This window comes from Pseudorca crassidens, chromosome 16 (assembly GCF_039906515.1).
Source record: "Pseudorca crassidens isolate mPseCra1 chromosome 16, mPseCra1.hap1, whole genome shotgun sequence".
Classification (NCBI taxonomy): Eukaryota; Metazoa; Chordata; class Mammalia; order Artiodactyla; family Delphinidae; genus Pseudorca; species Pseudorca crassidens.
Window position 1 is genome coordinate 6605168 of NC_090311.1, and position 26917 is coordinate 6632084.

The 26917-nt window shown below is 45.8% G+C and overlaps 3 protein-coding genes across 18 annotated transcripts in view; 2 read left to right on the plus strand and 1 right to left on the minus strand.

Moving 5' to 3' along the window:
• Window positions 1-11061, plus strand: part of DHX32 (DEAH-box helicase 32 (putative)) — a 52744-nt gene extending 41683 nt beyond the window's left edge. For all 3 annotated transcript variants that reach the window (XM_067709073.1, XM_067709074.1, XM_067709075.1), the window contains 5 exons: window positions 5553-5744; window positions 6409-6558; window positions 8245-8432; window positions 9323-9504; window positions 10522-11061. In XM_067709073.1, the coding sequence (XP_067565174.1) occupies window positions 5553-5744; window positions 6409-6558; window positions 8245-8432; window positions 9323-9504; window positions 10522-10693 (884 nt within the window). In that variant the 3' untranslated portion in view covers window positions 10694-11061. The remainder of the gene's footprint in view (window positions 1-5552; window positions 5745-6408; window positions 6559-8244; window positions 8433-9322; window positions 9505-10521) is intronic.
• Window positions 10838-23478, minus strand: BCCIP (BRCA2 and CDKN1A interacting protein). Of its 2 annotated transcripts, XM_067709089.1 has the most exons (7): window positions 23293-23478; window positions 20093-20167; window positions 18925-19005; window positions 15012-15101; window positions 14066-14253; window positions 12440-12614; window positions 10838-11289 (listed from the first exon to the last, which is right to left on the minus strand). In XM_067709089.1, exons 1-7 carry the CDS (start codon window positions 23437-23439, stop codon window positions 11119-11121), a joined length of 927 nt encoding a protein of 308 aa, XP_067565190.1. In that variant the 5' UTR covers window positions 23440-23478; the 3' UTR covers window positions 10838-11118. The 2 variants fall into 2 exon arrangements, with proteins under 2 accessions (XP_067565190.1, XP_067565191.1); XM_067709090.1 differs by lacking the exon at window positions 20093-20167.
• The window catches only part of UROS (uroporphyrinogen III synthase), a 34447-nt gene continuing 30986 nt past the window's right edge, over window positions 23457-26917 (plus strand). For 2 of the 13 annotated variants that reach the window (XM_067709088.1, XM_067709087.1), the window contains exon 1: window positions 23502-23709. Coding sequence is in view for 3 of the 13 variants with exons in the window: in XM_067709080.1 (XP_067565181.1) it covers window positions 23472-23709 (238 nt within the window). In the remaining 10 variants the exon portion in view is untranslated. The other 11 variants (XM_067709079.1, XM_067709085.1, XM_067709080.1 and 8 more) reach the window with 10 other exon arrangements.

A 26917-nucleotide genomic window follows, 5' to 3' on the forward strand; every position in this document is an offset into this window, starting at 1 on the left:
TGCCCAATTCAGCACACCACCACCCCACCACCCCGCGGCTTTCCCCCCTTGGTGTCCATACGTTTGTTCTTTACATCTGTGTCTCAACTTCTGCCCTGCAGACCAGTTCATCTGTACCATTTTCTTAGGTTCCACATCCATGCGTTAATATACGATATTTATTTTTCTCTTTCTGACTTACCTCACTCTGTATGACAGTCTCTATATCCATCCACGTCTCAACAAGCGGCCCAGTTAGTTCCTTTTTATGGCTGAGTGATATTCCATTGTATATATGTATCACATCTTCTTTATCCATTCATCTGTTGATGGGCATTTAGGTTGCTTCCATGACCTGGCTATGGTAAATAGTGCTGCAATGAACATTGGGGTGCATGTGTCTTTTTGAATTATGCTTTTCTCTGGGTATATGCCCAGTAGTAGGATTTCTGGGTCATATGGTAATTCTGTTTTTAGCTTTTTAAGGAACCTCCATACTGTTCTCCATAGTGGCTGTATCAATTTACATTCCCACCAACAGTGCAAGAGGGTTCCCTTTTCTCCACACCTTCTCCAGCATTTGTTGTTTGCAGATTTTCTGATGATGCCCATTCTAACTGGTGTGAGGTGATACCTCATTGTAGTTTTGATTTGCATTTCTCTAATAATTAGTGATGTTGGGCAGCTTTTCATGTGCTTCCTGGCCATCTGTATGCCTTCTTTGGAGAAATGTCTATTTAGGTCTTCTGCCCATTTTTGGATTGGGTTGTTCGTTTCTTTAATATTGAGCTGCATGAGCTGTTTATATATTTTGGAGATTAATCCTTTGTCCGTTGATTTGTTTGCAAATATTTTCTCCCATTCTGAGGGTTGTCTTTTCATCTTGTTTATGGTTTCCTTTACTGTGCAAAAGCTTTTAAGTTTCATTAGGTCCCATTTGTTTATTTTTGTTTTCATTTCCATTACTCCAGGAGGTGGATCAAAAAAGATCTTGCTGTGATTTATGTTAAAGAGTGTTCTTCCTATGTTTTCCTCTAAGGGTTTTATAGTGTCTGGTATTAAATTTAGGTCTTGAATCCATTTTGAGTTTATTTTTGTGTATGGTGTTAGGGAGTGTTCTAATTTCATTCTTTTACATGTAGCTGTCCAGTTTTCCCAGCACCACTTATTGAAGAGACTGTCTTTTCTCCATTGTATATCCTTGCCTCCTTTGTCATAGATTAGTTGACCACAGGTGTGTGAGTTTATCTCTGGGCTTTCTATCTTGTTCCATTGATCTATGTTTCTGTTTTTGTGCCAGTACCATATTTCTTGATTACTGTAGCTTTGTAGTATAGTCTGAAGTCAGGGAGTCTGATTCCTCCTGCTCTGTTTTTTTCCCTCAAGACTGCTTTGGCTATTCGGGGTCTTATGTGTCTCCATACAAATTTTAAGATTTTTTTTTTCTAGTTCTGTAAAAAGTGCCATTGGCAATTTGATAGGGATTGCATTGAATCTGTAGATTGCTTTGGGTAGTAGAGTCATTTTCACAATATTGATTCTTCCAATCCAAGAACATGGTATATCTCTCCGTCTGTTGGTATCATCCTTAATTTCTTTCATCAGTGTCTTATAGTTTTCTGCATACAGGTCTTTTGTCTCCCTAGGTAGATTTATTCCTAGGTATTTTATTCTTTTTGTTGCAATGGTAAATGGTAGTGTTTCCTTAATTTCTCTTTCAGATTTTTCATCATTAGTGTATAGGAATGCAAGAGATTTCTGTGCATTAATTTTGTATCCTGCAACTTTACCAAATTCATTGATTAGCTCTAATAGTTTTCTGGTGTCATTTTTAGGATTCTCTATGTGTAGTATCATGTCATCTGCAAACAGGGACAGTTTTACTTCTTTTCCAATTTGTATTCCTGTTATTTTTCTTGTCTGATTGCCCTGGCTAGGACTTCCAAAACTATGTTGAATAATAGTGGTGAGAGTGGACATCCTTGTCTTGTTCCTGATCTTAGAGGAAATGCTTTCAGTTTTTCACCATTGAGAATGATGTTTGCTGTGGGTTTGTCGTATATGGCCTTTATTATGTTGAGGTAGGTTCCCTCTATGCCCACTTCTGGAGAGTTTTTATCATAAATGGGTGTTGAATTCTGTCAAAAGCTTTTTCTGCATCTCTTGAGATGATCATATGGTTTTTATTCTTCAATTTGTTCATATGGTGTATCACATTGATTGATTTGCATATATTGAAGAATCCTTGCATCCCTGGGATAAATCCCACTTGATCATGGTGTATGATCCTTTTAACGTGTTGTTGGATTCTGTTTGCTAGTATTTTGTTGAGGATTTTTGCATCTATATTCATCAGTGATATTGGTCTGTAAGTTTCTTTTTTTGTGGTATCTTTGTCTGGTTTTGGTGTCAGGCTGATGGTGGCCTCATAGAATGAGTTTGGGATTGTTCCTTCCTCTGCAATTTTTTGGAAGAGTTTGAGAAGGATGGGTGTTAGCTCTTCTTTAAATGTTTGATAGAATTCACTGTGAAGCCATCTGGTCCTGGACTTCTGTTTGTTGGAAGAATTTTAATCACAGTTTCAATTTCATTACTGGTGATTGGTCTGTTCATATTTTCCATTTCTTCCTGGTTCAGTCTTGGAAAGTTATACCTTTCTAAGAATTTGTCCATTTCTTCCAGGTTGTCCATTTTATTGCATAGAGTTGCTTGTAGTAGTCTCTTAGGATGCTTTGTATTTCTGTGGTGTCTGTTGTAACTTCTCCTTTTTCATTTCTGATTTTATTGATTTGAGTCCTCTCCCTCTTTTTCTTTATGAGTCTTGGTAATGGTTTATCAATTTTGTTTATCTTCTCAAAGAACCAGCTTTTCGTTGTATTGATCTTTGCTATTGTTTTCTTTGTTTCTATTTCATTTATTTCTGCTGTGATCTTTTTGATTTCTTTCCTTCTGCTAACTTTGGGTTTTGTTTGTTCTTCTTTCTCTAATTCCTTTAGGTGTAAGGTTAGATTGTTTATTTGAGATTTTTCTTGTTTCTTGAGGTAGGCTGGTATAGCTATAAACTTCCCTCTTAGAACTGCTTTTGCTGCATCCCATAGGTTTTGGATCGTCGTGTTTTCATTGTCCTTTGTCTCTAGGTATTTTTTGATTTCCTCTTTGATTTCTTCTGTGATCTCTTGGTTATTTAGTAACGTATTGTTTAGCCTCCATGTGTTTGTGTTTTTTATGGGTTTTTTCCCCTGTAATTGAATTCCACCATTCAGTCTTCCAGATCACTTATCTGTTCTTCTGCCTCAGTTATTCTGCTATTGCTTCCTTCTAATGTAGTTTTCATTTCAGTTATTGTATTGTTCATCTCTGTTTGTTTGTTCTTTAATTTTTCTAGGTCTTTGTTAAACATTTCTTGCATCTTCTCGATCTTTGCCTCCATTCTTTTTCTGAGGTCCTAGATCATCTTCACTATCATTATTCTGAATTCTTTTTCTGGAAGGTTGCCTATCTCCACTTCATTTAGTTGTTTTTCTGGGTTTTTATCTCGTTCCTTCATCTGGTACGTAGCCCTCTGCCTTTTCATCTTGTCTATCTTTCTGCGAATGTGGTTTTTGTTCCACAGGCTGCAGGATTGTAGTTCTTGCTTCTGCTGTCTGCCCTCTGGTGGATGAGGCCATCTCTGTTACTTTTGATTTCATGGCTCACTGATGGCTCGGACTCTTTTTCTAAATAGCCCATCTGTTTACTTCCCGGGACTGTGATTTCTTAAGGTCTCATCCTTGCCCCAGGGTCTCCAAATGAACAAGGAGTCCACCAGTGCTCCTGGCTAGTGCCCTGGAGAGGCCAAGGGGTCAGAATCCAAGAACGGAATCCCGAGGCCGTGCTCTTCTCAGTTTTAAATCTTGACAAAAGAAACCAAAAACAGGGACGTTCAGCTTCTTTTCTCCATGGTGGGGTGAAAGCCACACCCGAGTCCTCTAGCAGATGCCTGGGTTCTCTGCAGGCTTTCTCACAGCCCCCCTCAGCCCAGCACTACTTGCTTTCACAGTAACTGATCTTTCATCGGCAAATCACGTGTCAGAGGTGGAGGCCAGGCCCGTTCCACCCTCTCTCCTCCAGCAAGAGGCCTGGGGTTGTGAGGAGCCGCATGCAGCACCGGGGGTCCTTCCCCAGCCCGCAGCGGGATCTCTCCCAGTGTTCCCAGGTCTCTTGATGGGAATGGGGGGACTTTATCAAATCTGAATTTGGGACTGGCTTTTGAGTTACACAGTTTGCTCGAAATTTTGAGAAATAGCTTAGTGGTCAAAGTTTGGGCAGCAAATAAGTAAATTTGTATTGTTCATTACCTTGAACTCCCAGCTACAAGGAGGTTAAACTGCTTCCCAGGTCCCCACAGGCTCTGTCTCCCGCCTGCCAGGAACATGTTGGAAGTGAGACAAGTGAAAGCCGTTGAGTAGCTCATAAATCCTTCGTTTCTGGGGTAGAACAATCCAGCAGCTTCATGCTGTGTGATTTGCTTCTTTGTGAGGCCTGGTGAAAAACACATGTATCCATTTTAATGTGACTTTATTTTGCAAGGACAAGGAGAATACCTCACTTTGAATAAATGGATTTATCTTTGTAGGTGGCTATTAAGCATATATAATAAAACTACACCATTATTGATGTCATATAAACTTATAAGGGAAATAAAGGGATGGAGAAAATTAGCCTTTGGTCCTTACTTGTACTGGCAGATAGCTCTTTCAGCATCCTTGTCTACCATTTCTGTCATCTGGGTCAGTTTCAATTGGTTCGTTTTTCTCTTTATTATGGGATACATTTTCCTGCTTCTCATGCCTCATGATGTTTGTTGGATGCTAGACATTGTCCACTTTACTGGGTTGGATACTGGGTATTTTGTATTCCTGTAAATATTCTGGAGCTTCGTCCTGGGTGGCAGAGTGATCCTTTCAGATCTTGACTTTAGGACTAGTTAGGTGGCACTGGAACAGTGTACATGTGGGGTGTAGTTATTCTGTGTTCCCCCCCCCGCCCCCAGATTCCCACGAATCATGAGGCTTTGCAGCCTGGCTGGTGGGAACGGCCGTATCTGGATCCCGTGTGAGCACCGGGTGCTGACCCTCTGCTCTTCTGGATGGTTCCTTCTCTGGCCTGGAGTGGAGTGAATGGGCCCTGCTGACTGACTGAGGGGCTCTCGTACATCCTCTGAGTCCTCGCTCTAGAGCTCTCTCCTCTCAGGAGGTCCGATCTGTAGGCTTTGGCCACCTTAGTCTCCCCGGACCCTCAGCACCCTCTCCATAATTCGGGGAGTCTGGCAGCTCCCCTTGGGTCCCCTCCCAGCACCGCAGCCTGGAAACGCTCTCAAGGCAGTACGCTGGGCAGCCCTCAGGCTTACCTCGAGGTGCCCCCCTCTCAGGAATCACTGTTGTTCGTTGCCTGATGATCTCAGTCTTGCGAACTCTTGTTTCATATATTTTGTTCATTTTTTGGTTGTTTTGTGTGGGAGGGAAAATCCAGTACCTGTTACTCCATCTTGGTTGTATGAGACTTTGTAATTATTAATTTTGTCTTCCCTATAGCACCGGAAAGCTTGATGCAGGCTTTGGAAGACTTAGATTATCTGGCAGCACTGGACAATGATGGAAACCTCTCTGAATTTGGAATCATCATGTCAGAGTTTCCTCTTGACCCACAGCTCGCCAAGTCTATCTTAGCATCCTGTGAATTTGACTGTGTAGATGAAATGCTAACAGTCGCTGCCATGGTAACAGGTATTCCTTCCACGGCTCTTTTGTACTGTGTATCTGCAGCAGGTATAGATTTAAATGAGATCCATTTGAAATGATAATGAAATATTTTAGTAGTTTGAAAATGTAAAGTTATAAGAATTGCCTTAATATGAAAAAATCTAAATAAAAACCCAGTGAATTTCTTAAAGCAGACAGGTGATAGCATACCGAGTTCGCTTTTGCTGAAGTGATCGGCACAGATCAAGAAAAGCGTGTCACGTGTGCGTGTGTTTTATTTCCTACCACCTCATTCATCTTGGTTTATAGGTTTTAATTGATTCTTTTACTGGCAGGACAAACCAAAGGCTATGCTGCATTAGGACCTGAGTTCTAATCCTGTCCCTGGACTGGGGGCTGTAATATTTACAAGCAGGGTGTCCGCCGTGCTGAGCAGACCTGAGAAAAGCTAACACACAGGAGTAAGGAGAAGCACAAGATGACGGCTCACCCTACAGTTCTCTGATTTCTCTGTAAACAGGATAGCATGTTATTCACAGAGTAAGACAGGAGCAGGGCTACAAACAGCAGTGAGCCCCCATCCGTTCCCCCACCCCACCCCCCCCACCCCCCCCCGCAGCCTGTCGTGCTAAAGGGCTAAAGGGCACATCTCATTATTGCTGACCTTCTGCCCTTTTGCATCTTAAAGCTCCTAATTGCTTTTCGCATCTGCCCCGGGGAGCAGAGGAGGCTGCCTTGTCTTGCTGGAAGACGTTCTTACATCCTGAAGGAGATCACTTCACCCTCATCAACATTTACAAGGCGTACCAGGACATGGCTCTGAATTCCACCAGCGAACGTAAGTGAACGCTTGGCCTTCTCACAAATTACCTCCCAATTCCACCTTTCCTTCCCCAGACGAAGCTGGGTTGTTATTCGTCCAACACCCTTTGTCTCCAGCCCCCCGGTCATTTGAGTGGGATGGCGCTTGAGGCCCTCAGGCACCCGCAGGTGAGCAGTAGAGACACGCCTCCTGCGCCCAGAGAGGGCGGGCCTGCATCCACGGACCGGCCCCCAGCCCGGCAGCCTTCAGAGCGAGCTCACTGGGGACGCAGGGACAGGGGACACAGACTTGCACAGCACGGCTCCTGTCCTCTCGGGTCCAGGGAGGAAGGAAAGGAACTGCCATCTCTAGGTGCCCACCGGCCAGAGCTGTGCTTTGTGCCTTTCATAACATGGCATGCTCACTACTGGCTGGAGAGAGAATATGGAGCGTTCAAAACAAAACAAACCCCAGCTCCAGGTAATAGTAATGAACAGGCTGAGGAGCTGAGCGAGGCTGGACCCTGGCGGAGGAGGGGAGAGGGGCGGGTAGGGTGTCCAGGGGAGAAGAATGGCCTGGTGCAAAGCTGCGGCAGAAGTCCTGGGTACGTCTAAACCACGGTGGGTATGTTCCCGTTCCCAGTGGTGAGGGAACGGAAAACTCCTCCACGTGAAACTCCTGTGCTGGGCCTTAAAGACAGGAAGGGGGTCTCTAGGGGCAGACTGGGCAAAGCAGTGAGGCGGACACAGCCAGAGGGGAGCTCCCTTCCTACCAGGAGGATTATTCTCACCTTTGTTCTCCACGATGCTGCTTTTACCTCCTTTGCTCCAGCAGATGGTGTGAAAAATGTTTAAAGTGAAAAGTATGACAGCAGTCAGAGCGGCAGAGCAGGGAGTTAGTTTTTCAAAGCTGAGCAGAAAAAGTTGTCAGTGGAGCCAGAAAGTACATGAGGGCCTTGGCATCTTTGGAGGGCAAGCCGGTGGTGGTCGTCGTTGGACCAAGTGCAAGCACTCCTGTGGCTCCAGACGGGCCTGAGTGGACGGGAAGGACCAACGGAGGTCTGCAGCCCTGCCAAGGCCGCATGCGCTCGCAGGCCAAGGCGAAACTCTGGGTCCAGCTAATCACAGATGGCAAGAAAGAATAACTTCACGCTGATCCAGGGGACTGAATTTCGATACAAAACTTGCAGCTAGGGTAGGCGAGCTTAACTGTGACATCATTCATTCCCAGATCAGCCTAGTAGTAATCCTTTTCTTATAATTAAGTAAAGTATGTGAGATACCTTCATGGATCAGAGGTATCTGTACTGTAAGCTTTTTCCCTCCCAGTTTGATTGAATGTCGTGGGCACGTACATCCTCGCCATACGCACACTGGACAAAATGTTGATCTTGAGACAGTCTCTTCTGCCCCTTATGAGCCAGATGAGGGTGATATATAGTATTGGTCAGCGCTAGGGACCTGCACTTTACAGTTGGTGGGCTCGTGGAGTCCCCCACAGTCACTGCAGGTCCTGCCAGCCGGCACCCTCTCCCTTCCCAGCGGTGCCAGGGACAGCCACTCCCGCGGCCACCGAGGTCCCCGTCCTTGCTGCCTCCCTCGCACTCACTCGTAACAACCTTGTTAGGAGAGGACACAGGGACGCAGAGGCAGAGCGCCTTCCCGCCTGGGCTCTCTGTTATGACAAGTCATTTCTAAATAGCTTTTGTTTGTTCCTTCCTAGACTGTGTTGAAAAGTGGTGCCACGATTACTTCCTCAACTGCTCTGCACTCAGGATGGCAGATGTAATCCGAGCCGAACTCTTAGAAATCATCAAGCGAATCGAGCTTCCTTACACAGAACCTGCTTTTGGCTCAAAGGAAAACACTTTGAACATAAGGAAAGCTCTTCTGTCTGGTTATTTTATGCAGGTAAGAATGGATAAGGCCACCTGTAGTGTGCTCTTCACAAAATTTCACATATTGAGGACATCCTGTCAGAAACCTCCCACTTAGGATGATTACTGTATTGATGTTAACTTTGAAATAAAACTAAAAACCCTTATATGTTACTAAAGATTTAGTACTTAAATATACTTCCCCTCAGGGGAATGGAGGACTCAACTAGAATGTTCTGTCAGGAAGACCTTTCCCATCGCGGAGGAACTGTTACAGCACTCTTTGGCTGAACGTGTAGTCCCTCATCTCACATGTTTGCTCCCATGTACCTGGTGACGTAATGCCCAACAAAAAGTAAAGGCGACAGCCCATTTGTTTCTTTCCCGGCGTGGAGGTTGACTAACGTAGCGCCTCTAAACTAAAGCAAGTTACAGAATTAGTATGCACCACCTAAACTCTAAAGCACCCTTAATGGAGAAAAAGGACATTTTAGCATGGATTTCCTCATCTGTATGGAAGAAGTAAGGTTACCTGCATCACAGGGTTATCCTGAGGATTAAAGGAGCTAAAACGTCAAGTGTAAAGCACTGGACACTTGCGAGCGTGGTCCATCATGCGACAGGGAACGTGCTAGCTTTATTTCTTAACCAAAACATTCACCTTCGTAGCTGCACTGTTTTGGCATGCTGCCCTGAAATTGATAAAACTAGTTAACATCCTTATTATCATCACTGGCTCCAAGTTTTGAGTAAAACATGTTTATGTCTTATTTTCTATATCTGAAACTAGAAAACATGGGCGGCAAATCTGTAGTTTTAACTATTCTGTGTGAAGTATTTTGGAATTTTTAAAACAAAATACTTTTGTGTATCGATCTCCATATTAATACAAAATCCTTTTTTCTGTAAAACGCTGCCTTTTAGATTGCTCGGGACGTCGATGGGTCAGGTAATTACTTAATGCTGACGCACAAGCAAGTTGCACAGCTGCATCCCCTTTCTTGTTACTCTGTCACCAAGAAGATGCCAGAGTGGGTTCTCTTCCATAAGTTCAGCATATCTGACAACAACTACATCAGGATCGCCTCAGAAATCTCTCCTGAACTGTAAGTTTAACGGAGAAAAAGGGGGTTTCTTTGAATTCATACATGAAGAGCAAGTGACAAATTTGGTTTTTCTTACATTTTCAATATAAGTTTATACTGCTACCAATCTAAATTATGTTGAGAGTACCTACTAAAGGCAGGTCTCTGTAGATGACTAAGAAATACTCACGCCTCTGAGATTACAGCATAAAGAGAGAACACGGTATAGAAATGTACAGCAAAGCACGATGCACCTTAAGAGGAACAGGGCCAGCAGGTGCAGACCTTGAGCGTAGCAACCTCTCAAAACAGACAGGCCACTGAGACTGGAGCAAGTGGGGAAGAGAACGGGTGGAGGCCAGGCTGAAGACAGGCAGGTAGCAGAGGTGTAGGGTATGGGCCACGTAAAGAGTTTGGAGTTGATCCTAAGTGCAGTACAAAGCAATTGGAGACTCCGTTTTAAGCAAGGGTAACCTCTTCTCCATATAGCTTAAAGATCCCTCTGGCTGCTAAGTGAATGGGCTATAGGGACAGCAGTGAGAATGCAGACTAGCCTCAGAGGCTGCTGCAGATGCCGGACCCACTGTGAAGGTACCACTACCACTTGGGCAGTGTGATGTTCTAGGCAGGAACCAGGAGTAACTACAGGTGTGTCCAGCTTCAGCAAATGGACATGGTATGGTATTAGTATGAGATGCAGATACTCCCTCTTATGCACCCAGAGTTCTCCCAAGCATCTGATCTGACCTGTCGCAAAATTGTGATGGGCCTTGGGGGAAGTACCCGTTCCCCCCGGTGATGAGAGTGGGGGTGTCACTTCCGCTGTGTGGCATGACCCTAGAGGACCCAACTTATCCTAGAAATGCAATTGGATTGTTTCCAAGTAAACCACAGAAAGTATTCATTCTACAAAGGCAGACCAAGCCACTGAGAAGTTCACACTAATCAAAACTCTACAAGCAGATTCTCCAGGCCTGGGAAGCGTCCACTCATGTTTGGTACCTCTCACCAAAAATAATAATTTTTTGTTTTAAACAGATTTATGCAATTGGCACCACAATACTATTTCAGTAATCTGCCTCCTAGTGAAAGTAAGGATATTCTACAGCAAGTGATGGATCACCTATCACCCATTTCAACAATGAAAAAGGAACAGAAAATGTGTGAGAAGTGCCCTGAAACTACTGAACAAAGATGCACTATACAGTGACTCTCAAGAACCTTCTACACAAAACCTGATGTGCAATAAATATCCCAAAGGCAGCCCAACAGCTGGTCCACTGGAGTGACGTGCAGACATGACGTGAAGATGGATGTCATACCCTGCAAAGGATAGTCTTGAAAAGAATAAAACTTTTTGCATATTATTTAACAACTAAAAATAGAAGTTTTTATGGAATTACTACTCCATGTTTTTCTTCTTATTGGAAAAGTTTTTAATCAACCATTCTTAATTTGACCAAAATCTTAAAAAGCAAAGATATTTTGTAAATGTGTCACAGACACGGGTGACAGAACCCTACTTTTTGTAGAGGAACTTAATCTGAATAAAGTCATGAGTTTTTCAGTAAATCTCCACTAAGTCTTCTGGTAATTTTTACAAAAACAAGCCCACCACTGTCCATGGGAAATGGGTTAGACAGATAGATGTTCCTTCAGTTTATCCATGATTTCATTCATTTTGTCGCATGGAATTAACATCACAGTTCGCAGGGGCTTCATTGGTACATCATCAAAGGACCATCGGCCTCCCAGACACGTGTCGCTCTCCTCCTGCACTGAGTAGTTGAACTTCAGGATTGCCTTCTAAACCAAAGAACCATAAATTTAAAGTTCAGACAAGCTAAAGGCAAAACTCACTTAATTGATAACAAAAAATACTACGTTTGGCATATGTAATAAGACTGACAGCTAAAGGAAGCAAAACACAGAATCAAGGAAGCTCAAATGGGACAGTCAGGCAGACGTTATAAAACACTCACCAAATAGATTTCTAACGAGGAGTATGGATAGAAGCGTTCCATTTCTAAGAGGGGAACAAGCAGCTAAGTAATAGTAACACTACTACTGTTTACAATTCTGAAGTCGCTCATATTCATGATCTCGTTTGATTCTCAAAATAATCTCATGATACACAAGTGAAATTAAGACTCATAAAATTTGACAGTTAATGAGAAGAATCATCTTTAAATGCTGGTCTTACCCACTGTCCCAGCTGCTTCCTCAGCATAAAGCTGCTGTGTGAAGACAGGCAGGTCCGCGTAACCAGCCCATCTTAAAACACCCGTTACATACGTCCCTGACATGGTCTGCCTGCAGTGCTGAGGCACACATTTTTAAAAGTTTAATTTTCACTTATTTACTTCCTGAAAAACAAGGGCAGAGCTGAATGTATAGTGCTTTAGTCTTTAGTGGACACCTTAAAATAAGTGATATCATCCAATCCAGGAAAATGTCCTCCTCAGAGATGTATTTAACATTTTTGAGAGGAAGGCAGCATAAGAAAGTAACATGCTCTGGTATCTGGTTGTCTGTCACAGCACAGGCTTTTACAGGGAGAAAGTGCTAGAAATCCCACCAATGGGGTGGCCTCCAGGACTAAGGGCACAGGGCGGCACATGAGCCAGCACCGGGAGAGCAGGGTCCACCCCGTCCTCCACACCGACCAGATAGTGGCTCCAAGCTCCCTTGGACTCAACGTCCCCCATCTGTGCACACAGGCTGATGTTCGCCTCCCAGAGCGGTTTGAGAATAAAGATCTCCTAGTAAGCATGTCGTCGGCATGGTAATCACCTCCTCCCCACTCTCACTGTGTTACTAGCTCCTAGCTGCTGTAGATACAGAAGTTTAAAAACAGAAGGACTTTGACATAAAATGAGAGAGCAATAAATCCTGATTATCATCAAGAAAATCCTTATTTACATCTAAACAAAGAGATGGAACACGATGGGCTTACCTCATAGAAAAATTCTTCTTCTGCATTTGCAAACATTAACTCATCTTTCTTTTGGCTGCTCAATTTCTTTTTGGAATTGCTTTTTCCTGCTTCCACAAACGTCTTGCTAATCAGAAGGTAGAAGGAACACTTCCCACACGGCTTGTTAGTTTTGTGCGCCTCTGCTAGTTCTTTCCTACAAGGCATACACACACACAAGGTTTGGCTGATGGGTGAGGCGAGACCCATCAACAAACCAGAGCACAGAGAAAACCGGTGAGGCCTCTTCTCTGGGTTCTGCTGGGATGCAGGCTTAATGGACAGACATTAGATCTGGATGCTTCTAAAGCAGTGAGTTTTCTTTATGTATCCAGGTGCACATTCAATTGACTGTGGCAGCGCCTTTTATAATAAATGGTACGATGACTCTCAGATTATGCTCTGAGCTGTGGATACACAGCTACTAACAGGAATCTCAAGTTCACACGTCACTGCTCTGTTAAAAATACCTAAGAATCTGGATTTTCTAAAACAACAAACATTTAACTGAAGCACACAAAAGCACACGGCATGACCAATGCCATTACAGCACGTGACCACTACAATCTCCAATCACCACGTCTGGGACTCATTTCTGACCTCCTGCAGGAACGGCCAGACAGATGCCCCAAACTACCACAGTCAATGAGATAGCAATGAAGCCTTTAATTCTTTTCTTCCTTTCTTTAAATCATACAATAACCCTGTGCATCTGACTAAACAAAAATGTAAAGAAACTCAGAACCCTCTGCAGCTTTCTTCAATAGAGGATCAGGAGAAAGCAGATCACGCTCTCCTGAAACCAAACAGACATGAGCTCCAGCTGATCAGAAAAAAGACAACGCAAAACAAAACACGCTTAGGCCCCAGAAGTACAATGTGAGTATCAGCTGAGGAGTATGAGAGTAAAACTAAAAAGCGATGTGTCTCTGAAGGAAAAATGGGAAACCGAAAGGCCTTCAGACTGTAGTTACATTCGCGCCAACTATTTCCAGGGAGATCACAAAGAAGTGCCGTGACCTCTGAGAAATAATATTCCGTAAAGCCTGGGGGCCTGCCTGTAATTTTATCCTCCTCTATTTCAAAGCACGGGCGATGCCAATTCTTAGCCCTTCTTACATTTAAAATATTCTTGTAAACTTAAAACTCCTGAATTAAAAAACAAAATAACAAACCCTGAGAAGCCAGAGATGCAGTATCAGGACCATGGTTGCATTAGTCATAAAATATCCCAGTGGAATTTAGGAGTTGTACTGTTTGTTATTGTTGTAATTATTCAACATTTTATTTGTGTTACAGAAATCTATCTGTGAAGAGGGTTAAAAGCTTTAGTCAAATGGAGGTAAAAAGTCTATATGAAACTCAACAATTTTTATACCATTTAAATCTCTAAGATTATTAAGCCTACTATCACAATATTCCTAAGTAATTAAAACTCTTTTAAAAAGCCAATTATTAATAATGCATGCATCTCACAGGCATTCTCACCACTCATGCTTAAACCAAGGGCAGAACTCTTTCTATACCAAAACATGCCATTTGAAGCACATTTCTGAATCCACTTGGGGAAAGAACGACCGTTCAAAGGCATCTTCCAAAGTGTCTTACTGAAGCTGCTGGTGCATGGGCAGCGCTATCTGTGCAGGAATGTTAATGAATCTTTCACTCAGCAGAAAGCCCACAGGCCTGGTGGCGTCATTGAAAAGCTTGTCCAGCTGTTCAACCATACTCTTTTCACAGTTCTTCTCGCAGAGGCGTAAAATAAACTCTTTAATTTGTTCAGCAAACGGGGTACCCTAGAAAGCAAAGAGAAGGCTCACTTTTTATTACAGGCCATCACTTACAGGAGAAAACTCCAAAGTGAGAGCTATCACTTTTTATCTTACAGGTAAGGGCAGTTTTCTGCCAAAACCTTTAAAACCTTGTATGTCCTCAGTGTTGATTGCTTAAGTATTTCTCTAAAGTAACTACACCTGGTTATTTACCATCCCATAATCAAGGGTCAGAGAAGGTTATACTAACACTCAGACATGCTGGGATGGAAATTCTAATCCATCTCATAGAGACAGATGGAAGTAACTGGAAAAGTTCAATTAAAAATTACGATAAAGTATAGCCTGCATCTTATTCTAAGGCGGGGAAGCTGCTGGTTGTTTATTAGAACTCATCAATGAGTCAATAAAAAGTAATGAATGAAAATACAGATAAATGTCAGTAAGTGTCCTCAACTTCAGAAATCAAAACAGCTGCAGAGACAGCAAAACAGCTCCTGTGTCAACACCAACATCAGGACACCCATTCCTGAAAAGCCAGGTGACGATTCTCTATACCACAGGCAGTAAATGACTTTAACTGGGTACAGAGTATTCAAAGGAAAACAAAAACACCTTCATACTGAAAAAAGGATTACAATAAGATTTCACAAGAGCACACATATTTATAGTTAATATCATGGTCTGATATAAAAGATACTTTTATCATGCATTAAATAAAATTAACTCCTGAGGGTTTGGCCTAAGGAATAACCATTCTGATGCCAGTCAGGGAAACCCACCTTCCTTTCAGTTAAATTTAAAAGGCTTATGAAGCCAAAAATCCCATCTTCATCCACATCATCATCGCTGTCTTCTGAAACATCCGTTTGCTATTTTAAAAAGAAAAAAAAATTAACTTTATATTTGGTTGGAAAGAAGTGCAACACCAAGTCTTGGAATCCAGGCCTCGTTTATCTTTCCACTTTTCAAACGATAACTTTGTTTTACTGTCATCACCTCAGAAAAGCACCGTGGGCTAAAATTGTGTGGTCTTGTTCACATCACTTTACCTCCCTTGATTCTGTCCTCTTCTTACATTCTGGATGATCTCCTGCTCTAAATTTCTTTTTACTAGACTCTTAAGACATTTTCCTCAATGTCTTATAAATCCAGAACAGATAAGACCTCATGAAGGAAACCATTTTAGTCTGTTTTCTAAGCGGTCTGGCTGGAGCCAGCCCAGCCTTGTTTCTCTGTGTGTCCACCACACTGTCTCACCTAAAACGCATGCTTCCTGACCACCGGCCAGTCCCCACCACTGGGGAAGGGGAGCAATGCCTCCGTGTGCACGGGTAGGAGATAAGAAAACGAGGGCAAGAGAGGAAATGAGGAATCGAGAAAACAGAACTAAGAGTGAGATGCTTGACTCCACCTTGAACTTCCTGGCTCAGCTGTACTCGACTCGACACATAGTCCACATTTTCTTTTACCTGTTGGTTGTTTGCTCGTCCCAGCTGTAAACTCCTCTGGCAGCATCCCCGGCCCCCAGCACAGAGCCAGGCCAGACTAAGTCCTTGGGGAACAAGCGCTGAATGAATGAAATAAAATGAGGCTGCTGCTCTTCCACCGAAGGACAGCAGGGACCCAGGACGGCCCGTCTGTCCCTGAACTTGTTCTGTGCGAAGCGTCACCAGCACCACGGGCTCAGCCAGGTGCGGTCGGCAGCGCCAGAGCGTCCCCCGGTGGCCGGGGCCTCAGGGCAGGAACAGAGCGGAGCGGAGCCTGCCCGTGGGGGGAAATCGAAGCAGACAGAGCTGCGGGAGGGGCCTGGGCTCCCCGGAGGCCGGCGAGGGAGAACGCGGCTCCCGGATCCAAGCTGACGGTGCCACGGAGGGGGCCTCAGGCGAAGGGGCAACCAGGCTTCACAGCAGAACACTTCCACTGAAGCTGGCGGTGCGGGAACACGAAGGGGGGGCGGCTGCGGCGAGGCCCCGAAGGCCTGGGTCACCGCCAGAGCGGCTGCCAGACGCGGGAGAGAGGCCTCGAGCTCAGCAACGCAGCAGGGCGCCGAGGCAGCTCAGGAGAGACTGACGCAGTCCCGGCGAGAGGACCAAGGGCACGTCGGCTCTTGGAGGAGAGGGGAGAGGAGCGCAGAAGAACGTACTGCGTGAACCCGCCCTGGTCCTCCGAGAGCAGCACGGCAGCTCCCGTGCACGTCAGAGGACCCCCGGCCACCGTGGCAAAACTTGCGTGGTGCCGACGGACGGAAAGCCGGGGCAGGAAGAAGGCCCCCCAGTGTGAAGCCCTGAGACTCCCAAACCCCCCGTCGATGAAAAGCAACGAGCACCCAGGAACCCACTCGGCCTTCCTCCCCCTGGACAGACCGCCAGGCGCGCCCCGCCGGCTGCCGCTGCTCCGTGGCGCGGGCCCCGCCCCCGTCTCCCCCCACCACCACCCGCCGCCCCCGTCTCCCCCCCCCCACCACCACCACCCGCCGCCCCCGTCTCCCCCCCCCACCACCACCACCACCACCCGCCGCCCCGCCCCGGCCTGGCCCGAGGCCTGCCCCTCCCAGCCCACTCCTTCCCTCTCCCGGGACTCTTCACTCAACACAATTCTTCGTGGCAGCCGAGTTCTGAGCAACCCGCTGCACGACACCCGGGCCCTGAGACTCCAGCCTCGCGCCAGTCACGCACACGCAGTCCCCAGCCCACCTCCCCTTCCCTCGGAATCGCCTTCTCTAGAAGAGTCCAAATCCCCCCAGTTCCAAAGCCTCCAGAGAAAGCTCTGGCAGTCCCTGTCCTAGGAACAAGAAGCCTGGGTCCCTGGGACACCGCAGGTGTCTCTGTGGAAGCCAAGGGAGCCATAATTGTAATTTAGACTTATTTGTGTAATTATCCAATGAAAGGCTGAATCCCCCGACTAGAGAATAAGCTTTTTCAAAAATAAAAGCAACTGCTTCTCATCGGTATGCATCAGGTCTCGGGACACTAATCAGCTAGAGCTCACGTGTGTCTGATCACAGAGCAGGCAGCTGCTTCTCCCCACCGCGCTAATAAAGGGATGCTACCGAGGTGTCACCCTCTCATCTTCCTGACGTTGTGTGCTACAGGTTCTGAATGTTGGCAGCAGGTCTGAAAAGCGTCTGTTGTATTTAGTAATGAAGATGTTGGTGATCCCATCAGTTTCAGGACATCGGGAGAGTGTTGGGGGTAAAAGCCAGATTAAGGTGTTTAGGAGAGGAGGTGGAAATCAAATGCAAAATATCTTTCAAGAATTTTGGCTTTGAAAACCAAGTGAGATGGCTGAAGGTGAGGTCGTTTGAGTGGATGGAACCTTAGACCGAGGTGGAGTTGTTTATTTTGCTTTTTTACAATAAGCTAGACGATAGGTGCTGGGAATAGAAAAAAAAGACTTCAACGGGGACAGTTACGCATACAGAGTACAAGCCGTGCGCCAGATGCTGTTCTAAGCATCTTCTCCCGTTCACCACCCCCCCACACCTACGAAGCAGGCACCATCCTCATCCTCATCGTCAGAGATGCCCGTGGAGAAAGATGAAGGTCACCGTGCGACTGCATTTTCCACAGAAGGCTGAAGCGATTTTTCCTATCCCACATTCTCTTCTGACAAAGTGACCTAGACACTCCTCCCACTGAGGGGGGCGATCCACGTGCCCTCCCCTTGGACCTGCACAGGCCATCACATATGCTGATCAAATGAATGGTGGAAATCACCCAGTAACATAAGATGCTCTGCACTTCTGCCTGGCTCTCTTGGGTAGGGAGGCCCACACTACAGAGACTGAGGCCCATGGTTCCAGCTGGGCTCCCAACAGAGACACAGGAGTGAACCATCTTGCAAGGAAATCCGCCAGCCCCGCGCTGAGCCTCTGCAGCTAATGTGCCCGGAGCGAATACGAGCTGTCCTCACTGAGCTCTGTCCAAAGTGCAGAGTCACGGGCCAGAGTACTGTTGCTGTCCTGACTCGAAGCTGCAGGGCAGTCTGTCAGGCAGCAGAAGAAACGTAGAGCCAGCGGAGAGTACACGCAGAGGCGGGATTCGTCCCAGGCCTGCTCCCTCCTCCTCCAAGTGCCACCCCCTGCTTTGCATGACACCACTCGAGGCTTTCCCCCTTTTCCCTCTCCTGTCACTCCTGAGTCTCCTTGGCAGGTTCTGCCACTTAGCTCATCCCCCCAACTAACGCTGTTATGACCAGACTCTGTCCCTGCCCTCCCTGGACAACTTCAACTACTCCCACAACTTCAGTGACCATTTATGTGCTGAAAATGCCCCAGTCTCCAGCTGCTGCGCAACATCTCACTTGCATGTATCACAGGCGAATCAAACGCAAAATGTACAAATCCAAGCTCGCGTTCCCCTCTTAACCTGATCCTCCTCCATGCTTGCTACCTTGGTTCTCCAGCCAGACACTAGGGTATCATCCTCAACTCCTTTTCCACTCACTCTCAGACCCAACCATTCATTAAGCCCCGTCGTATTTCACCTCCCCAATATCTTCTGAATCAGCCCACTTCTCTCCCTATCCGCTGCCACAACCTAGATCACTGCATTTAATAACCCTGAATTGCTGAGATGGCCTTCTAACCAGTAATACTTTCCAATTTGAGTTTCTGGCCTACTTGCTATAAAACAAGAGGAACTTAGGATAAAGAACTATTTTAATCAGAATAAACACAACTGTCCTGCTTACCTTAATCACACTCCCAATATGGTTCTGTTGAATCAAGAGATCTGTTAGTTCTGCAGTGTTCACAGGAGCTTTTAGGAAAAGCTAAGAGGAGAAAAAAAATATATTTTAAATTAAAACCAAAGTATGGGACTTCCCTGGTGGCAGAGTGGTTACGAACCCACCTGCCAATGCAGGGGACATGGGTTCGAGCCCTGGTCCGGGAAGATCCCACATGCCAAGGAGCAGCTAAGCCTGTGCGCCACAACTACTGAGCCCGTGTGCAACAACTACTGAGCTCGAGATCCACAACTACTGAAGCCTGCACGCCTAGAGCCCGCTCTCAACGAGAAGCCACCGCAATGAGAAGCCCGCGCACTGCAACGAAGAGTAGCCCCCACTCGCCTCAACTAGAGAAAGCCTGCACGCAGCAATGAAGACCCAACGTAGCCAAAAGTAAATAAATAAATAAAAATAAATCTATTAAAAAAAAAAACCTAAGAAAAATAAAACCGAAGTATGATTTCTAATAAAACTTCTAATTTCCATATTCAAATAAAAATAATGAAATTTCAATGATTTGACCAGGAAGATGACCCAGAAAAGCAATCCCAAGAGGAAAGAAAAGCCGGAGCAAATCAAATCAGTCAAGGAACAGAAATTTGAGACGAGGCAGAGCCGGTGGTAATACAGGGGGTCTTGGGGAGAGGAGCGGACAGGGAGGAGAAGAGAGGGGAGGAGGGTGGACTGGACACTGGAGGCTCTGAAGGGTGGCGAACCAAAGCCATCTTATGTGGAGTAAAGGAATACGGAGAAGCAGCAAGCCTGCTGCTTGTGGCACCAGATGGTGGAATCAGTGACAGGGCCATTATGTGAGAATTCCTTTAACCCCACAAAGCTTAGAAATGAATTAGAGAAAAACAGAATAGCTCAAGTAATTAAAATATGAAAGGGAGAGTATTTTAGAACACAGAATACTTAAATATTTTAATCAAAGGAAGGGGTCTGGGAGCAGAGGCACAAATAGGGGAGTTAGCCCTGGAAAAGAAAACAATTCTTCCTTCCAGGCAAAGTGGAGAGGGTAGGAATGGGAATTCTAAAACAGAAAAAATGAAATCTGACAGAACTTATATCGAATGGCTTGGAATTTCTTAGAAGAGCAAATCCGTGTGTAATGAATAAAAGACAATACCTGCTGCAGTAATTTCTTAATTCCGTCGTAATCGTTATCTGAGATAGAATAAGCTTCGAATTCAATATTCACTTCCTGTAAATGACACACAAAATAGGTCATCATACATAAGTCACTAAGATAATTCAGGCATTATGTTCCCTCCCCACCTCATTCTTTTTGGCTCTATCTCCATCTATGGAACATGCCAGAAAAAGGACAAGAAGAAGAAAATGTTACCAAAAGAACTATAACTGCCTAGGCTTCAAAATAAGCAAACATTGCCAAGACTGCCATCTGCACAGATGACAAAGCACCTTCACACCATCTCCTCATTTGAAAGAAAAGCCTGAGAAGAACAAAGCATTCAGAGTGACCTAGTTTTGATGTTGAGAAAGTCTGTTCTGGATAAAGCAAATGAGAAATTATTATTTACCTGACTGCAGTGAGAGCGAGCAAAGAACAAAATCACTTCAAAAGTCCTTGGCATTGCCTAGAGCTTGATTCAGCCCATGGATTTGAGGCCACGCTTCATTCACTGGGCAAGAATTTACTGAGTACCCCTCTGTACCAAGCACTGTGCCAGGCACTCAAGATGAAAAGGTGAGCAAAGTAGACATGAACGATCATGCCCTCCTGGAGCTTATGGTTTAGGTGGGAGTACCGACATTAAGGAAATAGTCATGGAAATAAATATAGGCTTACAACTATGCATGCTATAAAACACAGGTGAATGGTGCTGTAACAGCTTAAGAAATAGGAGGTTGGAAATTCAGGAAAGGCTTCCCTTAGAGAAGTGACACTTGAGCTGGGAACCTAGGACCACTAAAGAGAGTTCCTGGCACAGCACAGACGAAGGCCCTGAGGCAGGAGGAAATATGGTGAGTACAAGTAACTAAAAGGTGTGTGTAGCGAGGCTCCCTGATCTATCTCTGTAAAACAACAATAACAGATTCTAAGACGCAATGCCACTGAAATATTCCATAAATAAATGTAAGGATTACTTCACTCCAAAAAAAAAAAAAAAACTTAAAGGCTTTTAAGTGCTAAATAAGATCAGTCCTTGAGGATCCTAAATCATGTATTATTAGTATTACTATTATTGCTGGAGGGTAAATTCTCACAAGCAGAATTACTGAATCAGAGGATTTATACACATTTTAAAGTTCTGATGTTGTCAAATGGCCCTCCAAAAAGGGTGCATCAATTTATAGTCCCACCAGCAGTATATGTAACTGCCTATTTTCTTACACTATCATCAGTGATGGTTACTACACAAATTTCCAACCACTGGCAAACTGATAGATTATCCATGTTAACGCAAGAAGCGCTGAGTTCTATAACCCGAAGTTAGCAAAAGCCAGTTAAAGATCTAAATAAAAAACGGTGAGACCGCATTTAAGGCAAGGGGCCAAAGTAAAGAGCTGCTTTGTAAGGGAAAGCTCTGTTCCATGGAAAATATATTATATACCCACACCACAATCACAGCACTAATCCTGCACCCATGCTTGCCCTGCTCATGTTTATCTCTGACTTTATTCCCCCATCACGTTCTTCCTTATTCTGATCTCACCATATTAGCTGTCTCTCTGTCCAATAACCATGAGGACTTCGGATTTTCATACAAATGAAATGGGAAGCCATTGGAGCGGTCAGAGCAGGGAAGTGAGAACAGATCTACATTTTTTCTTTTTGGCCGCGCAGTGCGGCACGCAGGATCTTAGTTCCCAGACCAGGGATCAAACCCATGCCCCCTGCAATGGAAACGCGAGGAATCTTAACCACTGCACAGCCAGGGAAGTCCGTAGACCTACATTTTTAAAAGATCATTCTGCTGTGGGTGGAGGAGAGATTGTAGGGGAACAAGAACGGGAAAAGGCATGCCAGTTAAAAGTTACTACAGAAGTCCAGGCAAGAGATGGTGGAAGGGTGGACTTTGACCGTTGCAGAATCACTGATGAGAAACGTCTGGATACTGAAGGTAAAGCCAACAGAATTTACGGATGCGGGATGAGGAAAAGGGAGGAATTACAGTTAACTTTCGGGTTTTGGATTTGAGCAGCTGGTGAATTTGGCAACCATTTACGTAAGCAGATACGTTCAAGGGTCCCTGAGAAAAAGAACCAGGAATGGCTTTCTTGACATAAGAGAGTCCTAGCTCCTCCTCAAATGATATCCGTAATATCTGAGTTCTGCAGGAACTAAGGCCCCCACCCAGGTGGAGGACCGAATGATGATGCTGACCCTCCAGACTTCAATCAGCTAAAGCTTGGACTCCTTGACCTTTGCCCCAATTTTATGCTGAATTCGCCTCTGCTCAAGCCCCCTCATGAATATGTACGTACCCTTAGCTTAAAACAGCAGCGCTGCTGTTTGGGGGAGACACTGCTTGGGGAAAGACCCCCGGTGTTCTCCTTACTTCTGCTGCAAGTAAGAAATCCTTCCTCCTTCTAATCTGCAGCTTGGTTGTGCTTACTGGCTCGATCACCCACCAAGAGGTGAACCCAGTTTTCAGGTAACATTTAGAGAAATGGCAAAGATTAGGATCAGGGGCATAAATTACCAACTCTGCCCGGCGGGTGTTAAGTTCAGGGGTACCTATTAGCCATTCCGGGTTCTTCAGGACCTTTCCGTCCTAATTATTCATTCAACAAGTGTTAACTACCTCTAATGCCAGGCTCTACGGTAGAAGCCAGTTGTAGCAGAACATATCACCAGGACTTGGTCTGAGGGGCAGAAAAGACAGCTTAGTTGAGATCTGACCAAGGAAGGGAAAACACTGCAGGAAAAACGCAGCGCGCAGAGAGGAGAAGGAGGCTGGCCTTCGAGAAACGGGAAGGCGGCCGCCATGAGGGAGGCAGGCACCGCGAACCCGGCGGGGAGGGCAGAGGATGAACTCGGGGCCCCCGGCGGCCCAGAAGGATTTGGGGCTTTAGCCTGAGAACTAAAAAAGGCCACCGAGGACGGTGCCGTTGCGGCGATGGGAGGGCCCACGCACCCGGCCGGGACAGGACTTATAAAAATAACTTTCTGTGGCTGCAATATGTAAAAGACCGAAGTGGAACCTGAGTGAGAACCTTTTCTCACCTCCAGTTTCTGCTTAAGGACCCTCAGGTACGGGGAAGTCGCTACTCCAAGCAGCTCACACACTCACATGGCTTTGGTTGTTGGAAAGTTTTTTCCCAGACATAAGCCAAACCGGGGTCGCGCGTGTTTCTCACCTCATTGACGACCTCGTCGTTTTCATCCTCCTCTTCGTCACTGTCTTCATTGTCTTCGTCCTCATCCTCGAGTTCATCATCCTCGTCCTCATCGCGCGGAACCGAAAACCCGCCGTCCAAGGCACGCCGCTTGGGCCTGGACGCCATGCTGCCGGCCCCACTGCGCCTGCGCAACTTCCATGAGCCCGCCCTTCCGGGCCCACCCATTACAAGCGGAGGGGGTAGAAGGTCACGAAGAACCTCGGAGCGGAGTCAGCGTCAACCCCACTGCCCCTGGTGGATTCCACGGCCTTGATACCTTAAGAGTCAAGTCAATCTGGGGTCCTATCTTGGCCTTTTCTTCCTCCTTCCATCCATTCTCAGCCTTTCCAAGGTTCTCTCTCCCCTTCGCGCAGTGGTTCGACCCATGTCCGCCAGGTATCAGGGGGTCCTGGGTGTCGGTGCGCATGCGTGAGCTCCAGCTGAGCGAGGCCGGGGCTCCAAGACCCCTGGCGCGAGTGCTGGTGCTTGGGGCCCGGGGAGGGCCGTCGCCATGGCAGCGCCGGCCACGCGGTGAGGGTGCCGCCCTCCCGGCTGGTAGCTCCCGCAGCTTCACTGCCTGCTGGTGGGAACCGTGCGATTCCGCCCCGACTGGGCGCCTGCCGAGTGCCTCACCAGCCAGACGAGGTAGGTGTCGCCCGCGCGCGGTACCGACGACTACGCGGCTTTCCGCAGGGGCCAGCCTGCTGCCCTGCCGGTGTATGACGAGTCGGGAGCGGAACCCGGAGGCCAATGCTGGCCTGGGTGCTGGGCCGTAGTCCGCGGGTAGTAGTCGGCCCTGAATGGAAGGTCGTCGGATCTGTGCAGATGCCCTCACGCCTGGTTAAGGCCCGACCCTGCGGGCGTGCCCCAGCACAGTCGGTGGCACAGCCTTGTCAGTGATGAATGAAACCGATCCTGAGCGCGTTTCTCAATCTGAAAGTTTAAAGTCAGGGATCAACCTTGTATGCTACAGGGCCAGTGGGGATTTCTAAATTAGACCTGAGCCTCTTTGGAGAGAACAGAGTGCAGGGGACTTTGGCAAGGTAGAGAGCGTGTACCGGGCAGCTGCTGCCAGCTGTGGCCGAGTGGAAATGCCGCCCAGTGTGGTCAGTTCTCACATTTCAACAGAACCTGGAGTTCTGGACTTTTACCAAAAAAATCTTGATTTGTAAAACTTGTGCCAAATAAAATTCATCTACCGGTCAGGTTTACCCCACACACTGCCAGTTTGCAGCCTGTTGTAAAGAATACTATTTGGAGAGAAAGTCACAAATTAGAGAAGACATCTGCTTTCTGAGAGTGAGGTCTATGGCTTTCCTTTTTTTTCTGTCTGTAAAATGAGGAGAGTAGGTTGGATGAGTGTCACTGCAAAAATGGAATGAGCTGTCCCCAGTTATGAGATTGGATGTTGGAGAATTTTAAGCAGAAGTGTGATAACCTCTCAATGATCCTTCAGCAGCAGGAAATGGAAGCAGGATACCTTAAGGGTCCTCAGAGCCAGAGTCCCCATGATTGTGTTCTGTGAGTTCTGTCTTTCCTAGCAGTCTTGCCTACCAGGCCACAACGTGGAATATAATATGTGTAAACATCAGGGCTTCACATATGATGGCATAGCTTAAAATGGCCCCTTTGGGTCCTATAACAATGTAAAAACATCTTCCAATAATGCACGAGAGAGGTAGCTGTAAAGAAAGACCTATAAAAGGCTAAAATTAGAAAAAGACTCAGAAGACACTGTGCCAGCTTACCAATAGAGCTGCACTGAAATGTCATGGGTGATTTTTTCCCCTGTTTTTCTATACTTTTTTGTGGTAAAAATACACAGAACATAAAATTTACTATTTTAAGCAAGTGTCCAGTTCAGTGGCATTAAGTATGTTCACATTTTTGTGCAACCGTCACCACCATCCCTCTCTAGAGAATTTTCATCTTGCAAAACAAAATCCTGTACCCATTGAACACTAACTCTGCAATCTCCCCTACCCCAGTCCCTGGAAAGTGGTTTTTCCTTCTCTATGAATTTGCCTATTCTAGGACTTTGTATAAGTGGATCATATAGTATTTATCCTTTTGTGGCTGGCTTGTTTCACTTAGCATAATGTCTTCAAGCTTCATCTTTGCCATGGCATGTGTCAAAATTTCCTTCCTTTTTAAGGCTGAATAATATTCCATTGTATGTATTTTTGTTGTTGTTATCCATTTATCCATGGATGGACACGGGTTGCTTCCACCTTTTAGTAATTGTAAATAATGCTGCTATGAACGTGAGTTTACAAATACCTGTTCAAGTCCCTGCTTTTAATTTTGGAATTGTTGGATCGTATAGGAATTCTATTTTTAATTTTTTGAGGAACTATACTTTTTTGTATTTTGCAAAATTTCCACAATAAGCATGTATTGCTTTGATATGGGGGGGGGGAAGCCTTACTTTGTGCCCTCGGATTAGTACCCAGTGTTGAGCTCATGGTCAGAGTGTGAATGAGTAGCAAATGCGAATAAGTGGACTACCGTGGTTTTGTCATTCAAGAAAATATGGTACTGACCCCACGGAACTTCGCTCAGTCAGAGACTAGATTGCTGACCTGCTGGCCCAATCTTCACCTTCAGCTCAGAATTTATCTTAAAAGAGCAGAGAGGTGGTAGCAAGTGCTTGAGAGAATGGGGATGGGCTCCAGACTTCACCTGGAAAGAGGTGAAACTTCACCTCTGCCACGTACTGTGTTGTGTGACCTTGAGCCTGTTACCCAACCTTCAGAGTTTTGGTTTCCTCTTCTGTAAAAAAGGAATAATAATACCTTCCTTGCTGGTTTAAATGAAGATTAAGATCTTGCGTGTAAAATGCTTAGCCTGGTAAATCACACAGAGTATGTGCTGGGTAAAAGGGTGGCTGCTGTTACTGCTGATCTCAGAGCAGCAGGACTTGTTTAAAAAGTGTGGGTTTGAGGTGTGGCTCTTTCTTACCAGCAACGAGGCCTTAATCAAGTCAGTTCCCTGTCTCTTTAAGGAAAAGTGACCATCCCCCCTGCTCAAAAGTCGCTGGGTAAATCTAAAGTGCAAACAAATATTACTGAGCATCTACTATGGGGAAGAAAGTCCCTCAGAAAAGCCAGTGGTTCAGAGGACCCAGCCCATTTTACAGATGCAGGAATTGAGACCAAGAGGAGAACAGCATAGACCAGAACCCAGGCTTCAGCCCCTCTAGCACAAGCTTCTTCCACTCCACCAGGCCTCTCGTCAAAGTTCAGAGTGGCTCACATACAATCCTCCTTGTCTAAAAGCTTGAGAATACCCCTGCCTCTCCTTCTCTTCCTGCCTTCCTCGTATTGCTACAATACAGGTAACAGGTGTCGACTGAAAAACAAAAACAAAAACCGTGCAACGGGGCTTTCCTGGTGGCGCAGTGGTTAAGAATCCACCTGCCAATGCAGGGGACATGGGTTCGAGCCCTGGTCTGGGAAGATCCCACATGCCACGGAGCAGCTAAGCCCGTGTGCCACAACTACTGAGCCTGCGCTCTAGAGCCTGTGAACCACAACTAATGAAGCTGCACGCGTAGAGCCCATGCTCCGCAACAAGAGAAGCCACCGCAATGAGAAGCCGGCGC

Bases quoted from the DNA above. Each gene is read 5' to 3' on its own strand.
- BCCIP (XM_067709089.1), bottom strand. From the start codon at position 23,439: ATGGCGTCCAGGCCCAAGCGGCGTGCCTTGGACGGCGGGTTTTCGGTT. The intron at 20,168-23,292 runs GTGAGAAACACG...TGTCATTTACAG, and splicing joins ACGACGAGGTCGTCAATGAG to GAAGTGAATATTGAATTCGA. The intron at 19,006-20,092 runs GTATTGTCTTTT...TTCTCCTCTTAG, and splicing joins TTAAGAAATTACTGCAGCAG to CTTTTCCTAAAAGCTCCTGT.